At 37.9% G+C, this 5662-nt stretch overlaps 2 protein-coding genes across 2 annotated transcripts; both read left to right on the top strand.

Moving 5' to 3' along the window:
* Nucleotides 1–1002: 1002 nt before the first annotated feature.
* LOC111920268 (uncharacterized) lies at nucleotides 1003–1800 on the top strand. The gene has a single exon (XM_023915856.1). It carries the CDS (start codon nucleotides 1003–1005, stop codon nucleotides 1798–1800), a length of 798 nt encoding a protein of 265 aa, XP_023771624.1.
* A 15-nt stretch (nucleotides 1801–1815) lies between these two features.
* LOC111920267 (protein ALP1-like) lies at nucleotides 1816–2340 on the top strand. Its single transcript, XM_023915855.1, has one exon. It carries the CDS (start codon nucleotides 1816–1818, stop codon nucleotides 2338–2340), a length of 525 nt encoding a protein of 174 aa, XP_023771623.1.
* Nucleotides 2341–5662: the final 3322 nt, after the last annotated feature.

Here is a 5662-nt window from a genome sequence, read left to right as displayed (position 1 = left end):
TAAACTTTTGCTGCTGTTGAATTTGAGTTTATGAAAAGAAAAATATGTTTGTTGAAGAAGATGAAGTTCTCTTAAAAAGTTGGTAGTTTGATCTTATTATCTCATGCAAAAAGGTGTTTAGAAAAAGACAAAAGTATGATTTTGGGGTAAGAGATTGAACAATTGGTCATAAGTTCGAAGAATGTGCTTTTTAGACTGTTAGGATATTTATTTCGGAATGTACAAGTTAATTGAGCCATGTTACAATGCTTAGATGCATGTTATTTTCGGAATGAAATTGGTTGTTGGTGTATGTAGATAAGATTTTCCGAGATGCTGTGATTTTTGTTGTGCTTGGGTTCATAACTTCCGAGATTACAGATTGTACAACTGTCGGTACAAGCCTTAGTGCTTTTTGTATTGTTTTAGAGAAAATATATGGCGTGTTATTAGCCTTTAGTCAGCACAAAAAAATAAAAAGGGGGCTCAAGTTAATAATTGGGTTAGTAGGAATATCATGCATCACCTGTGCGTATAACCAGCCTCACCATATGTGCATCTTGCGCACTCTCCACTCAGCTGATAACACGTCATCAGCTAGCTGGTCCCATCAGCTTTATAAACACCCGGGTCCCTCCATGCACTTAATGTTTGTGTATTCAAGGTGTTTAAGATAGTCACGTGCTCAGCTACTTGTCCCACTCAGTTAGGCTAAACGGTATCGAGTATGCATAGCTACGCGTGGGGCTTACGTGGCAAGGCCACCCATGCGTGAACACCGCCCCAGGCGCGCATACGTGCCTTGTGGCATAGTGGGGATCGTGGACGAAGACGCTTGATTCAATTGGTGGAGTGTTTTCTTTTACCGTTTCTTTCTTTTGACCATTACCAACTTTAAAAAAAATTCAAACAACACTTTATACACATATATAAATACATACACAACACATAAACAAACACATTTCCATTCACATCACAAACATATTTCTATTCCCTCTATCAAGCATACTTTCAAACATAGATATGAATAATTTTGCGGGTTCGATTGCTTCTTCTTCATCCGATGATGATAGCTTTGATGAAGATGACTTGGTGTTGTACACGTTGTTGTCTGCGGCACGCAATAGGGTGCAACAAAGAGGCGAAAGTACAAATACCGAGAAGAGGCGTAGAATTTCGATAGTTCGGGATCGTATGGCGGCACACGAGCTTTTGGTACGTGATTACTTTGCCTCTGATAGTTTGTATGACCTATCAAAATTTGAAGACCGGTTTTGTATTAGTAGAAATTTATTTTTACATATTGCTAGAGATTTGGAAAACAATTATGAGTTTTTCCAATTGAGATGGGATGCAAGAGGTAAACGTGGGTTTAGTACCCTACAAAAATGCACAGCAGCCCTTAGACAATTGGCATACGACATAGCAGCAGATGCTTCAGATAAGTATCTGAAAATGTCTGAGAGGACTGGACGAGAATGTGCTTATCTTTTTTGTGAGTATGTCATAGAGCTTTATGGTGACATCTATTTGCGGCATTCAACTAGAAATGATATCGAACAATTGTATGCCGCACATGAAGCTAAACATGGCTTACTAGGAATGCTTGGCAGCATTGATTGTACACATTGGGAGTGGGCAAATTGTCCCAATGCATGGCGAGGTCAATTCACACGAGGTGATCATGGCATCCCGACTATTATACTCGAGTCCGTTGCATCACATGACCTATGGATTTGGCATGCATTCTTTGGTATGGCGGGGTCAAACAACGACCTGAATGTGCTTGGAGCCTCTCCGATATTTAATGATATTTTGTAGGGTAAAGCACCAAACATGTTGTTTGTTGTGAATGAACATCAATATAATTACGGGTATTACCTTGGTGATGAGATATATCCAGAGTACGCTACGTTTGTCAAGTCGTTTTCATTTCCGACCGATGAAAAACGACAATTGTTCAAGTTAGCACAAGAATCGGCAAGGAAAGATGTGGAACAGGCGTTTGGGGTCCTCAAACAAAAGTGGCACATTATCAAACATCCGACATGGTCATGGAATAGGGAAAAATTGACGAAGGTGTTGACTGCTTGTGTTATTTTACATAACATGATAATTGAAGAAGAGGGTAGGGCTATTTGTATGTATAATCCGGAAGATATTCTTAACCCACCTGCAGTAATACAAGTCGGCAACCCTGCATACTTCACACGACTTTTGGAAATACAAAATAGTGAAACACATCACAATTTACGTAATGATTTGACTGAGCATATATGGCAAAGGCAATTCCAGCAAAACGGTGACAATGACGACGATGGTGATGACGACGAGGATGACAATGACGAGCACGACGAGTAATATTTTATATGTTTTTTTTTTGTAATTTAGGTTTTAAATTATTATTTTTTTTAAGTAATGTAGATTTTAAATTTATGTTTTTTAAAATTAATATTTTAATTAATATTTATGTTTTTATTTTTGTTTAATAATTATTTTTTGAATTATTCTAATTTAAAAAAAATAGAAAAAGAAAAAGAAAAAAATGATGTAGAGTGGTGACCATTTCCAAGAGATAGTAGGTTGGTGGTGGGTTTGTAGTGGAGGTGATGTGGCGCTGATGTGATTTTTTTGAGTAGGCTGGGTGTGACCATACCCCTTAGCCTTACATGTGCCAGTCAAAATAGGAATGCATATTTTGCCTCCCACTCTCATCTTCAGCGAGTGTAGTACACGTGCCACTGATCTCTCACCAACTCACAGCGTCTGGCCCACTCCATGAAGACATCTCTTCCTCACGCAAAAGGTGAATGACTATTGGCTGTCAGCTTTTACAAGTCAAACAAGGACAAGTAATTTTTTTTGGAATTCACACTCCTGGCTCAAATCACACTCATGCCTCTAGCATGTGAATATCACTCACCACTCATCTCATGTCACCTCACCTACCGGGTCCCATGTGCCATAGAATCTTGCAGACAACAACACAATGTCCAACAAGCGCCATCCAATCCATCGACTCACAAGCAGACAATTGCAACCAGGTCTATCTCTCTACATTTAATGCGCCTGTCCCACATTAAAGGCTTTCAACTGTTTTGTCGTATCTGCCACTTAAATTCCGGACTCGACCCCACCCATTTGCTTTTTGATTCCGAAACAACCACTTCGGAACCACTTGCACTATTCCAGAGTAAGAACCATTTTATTTCCATTTCGGAACTTCAATTTATTCCGGACCAAATAGCCTTTTCGGAGTAAAAAAAATAAAAAATAAATCTAAGACCTAATGCACTCCAGACCTCATTCCTACTTCAGAACCCACCCACATAATCCAATACCCATTTCGGAAATTTTTCTTTTAAAACCCAATTTTTTTTGTTCCGGACCCCCTTTTTTTTACTTAGGAACTCAACCATTCCGGATTAAAAAAAATCCATACAAGATAAATTCCGGAATAAAAAAAAAAATCCGGACTTTAACCTCTTTTTTTCCTTCTTGGCCCTATTTTTTTGTTTTCCCTCCTGAATGTCCACTTCTAACATTTTCCACTCCTAACCTTTTTCTATTCCTAACCTTTTTTCACTCCTTATCCACCTTCTAACCCATTTCTTACCTTTTTTATTCTGAAACTCATCCTTTTCTTTTCATTTTATATCATTTTTTTTTATTATAACCAATTTATTCCCTTTTTTAAAACCGGTTAATTTTTTTAACACCAATTTTAACCCCATGGTTTAAGGCTTCATTTTTCGTGCTGATTATGAGTGACGACACATTTGGTTCAGAGACTATTATTTTTGTGTCTCATTTCTACCAAGCTACTCAAGTTTTTACTCTCTTCTGACTATTTATATATGGTTTCGGACCATCATTTGGGAGTTCGGGTTTACATTTTGGTTATCGACATTACTTCGGTTCAGCATTATGATTTTTCAACAGTGGGTTTATCATATACATTCTACAGTGTTTGTTCAATTCGGCAATATATCACCATGTCTACCCATGACCAAAAAATAATATCCTTGTTTTTACGGGTAGATGCTCACATCAAGGAGGAGCGTGCGATGCTCTATTTTATCCGACATATTTTCTTTCCTGGTTTCATGATTATTTTTGATCTTTATTGCATGGTCGATCAAAAATAGGGGGAGAATCATGAGCATCCATTATGGTTTATTATTGGAGTTTTGACGTTAGAGACATTTGAAGACGAAGATTCATTTAGTAGTGTGATGTGGCACTGATTTTTGGTCTTCACAGATCGAATTTTTGGCATTACTTGATGTTCTTCGGATTATGATTATTTATCTTCAGACTCTACAATTTGGGATGTCTCATTTGTGTTTGCATCCGGTTCAGATATTATGATTGCTTGAGTTTGGATTTGCGATATTTTGAAGACAATGATTATTTTAGCGATGCGGCGTGACACTTATTTTTGATCTCACGAACAAATTTTTGGCATTGCTAGACCATGTCTTCGGATTCACATTATTTATCATTCATAATTTATTTTTGGATGCTTCACATTTTCAGCAGGTTATTCTTCGGAGATTATTTGGTGCATTATCATTCGATTTCAGAATATTGAAGACGTTGTGTGATTCGAGATTGTGCTCTTCGGTTCTACAGTCGAGGGGGAGACTATGGACATGATTGGTTTTTGGGGACTGATCACATTAAAATATTGGGATTTCATACTCTTATTCAGAGATTGGGGTTTCTCTGTTAGTTCTTTGATGCTAGAGATTCCATTGCCGGATTCCAAGATCACGACAGCTTTAGCACTTCTGAGACACTTCAGCACCAGACCTACCAGACCTGCCTGTCGGATGTTCTGCCTTTTATCACTGATTTACCCTCACCATTTCCAAGCATTTAGGGGAAGATTATTGGAGCATGAAAATGCTTTACAATGTTGAGTGTTTATTAGGCTAGAATATTCCCTTGTATGAAAATCATATTCCATCCACTAGTATATAAAGTGGAGGTGATGGTCATTTTATTTGTAAGAGTGCACTATGTAGACTTGTAATTTAGAGAGAGTGTGGTGAGATCTCTCCCACCATGGGAGAGTTATCTCTCCCAACCATGTGTGTTCTTGTAATATTTGATATCTCTCTATTTATCTACTACAATTTTTACTCATATATTATGTTCTTCATGTTAATATACGATCATCTTCTTGGTAATATCTTCCGTACCGATCCAAGATCACCCTCCATCATCAACGCTTCTCATACCTTCCATCCGCAACCACACCTCCGCCTCCCCCATCTGACCGCACCCTCCTTAGACCCACAGCTCCCTCCTTTCTCCTTTTTCCTTCCAGCCCTCTCCTCCTCCCTCTCCTCCCTCCTCATTTCCTCATCCTTCTTTTTTCCTCCCTTCTCATCAGCCCTCCTTTTTTTTAAACCCCCTTCTTTTTATTTAAACTTCATTTTTTTTCACCCAATTTTTTTATTTAGCCAATTATTTTTTTTAACACCATTTTTTTTATTAAAACCAATTATTTTTTTTACACCGATTATTTTTAACACCAATTTTTGCCACAACCAAACCTTGGATTGTCACATTGGTTCATTTCATGCCAATTATTTTTGGAAGATTACTCCATACCGCAATCGGACTTGAGATTATTATTTGTGATGCTTGCGCCGCAACGGCGATTGATCAACAA

The sequence above is a fragment of the Lactuca sativa genome, chromosome 9 (assembly GCF_002870075.4).
Source record: "Lactuca sativa cultivar Salinas chromosome 9, Lsat_Salinas_v11, whole genome shotgun sequence".
Classification (NCBI taxonomy): Eukaryota; Viridiplantae; Streptophyta; class Magnoliopsida; order Asterales; family Asteraceae; genus Lactuca; species Lactuca sativa.
This window is presented reverse-complemented; position numbering and strand designations above follow the sequence as displayed.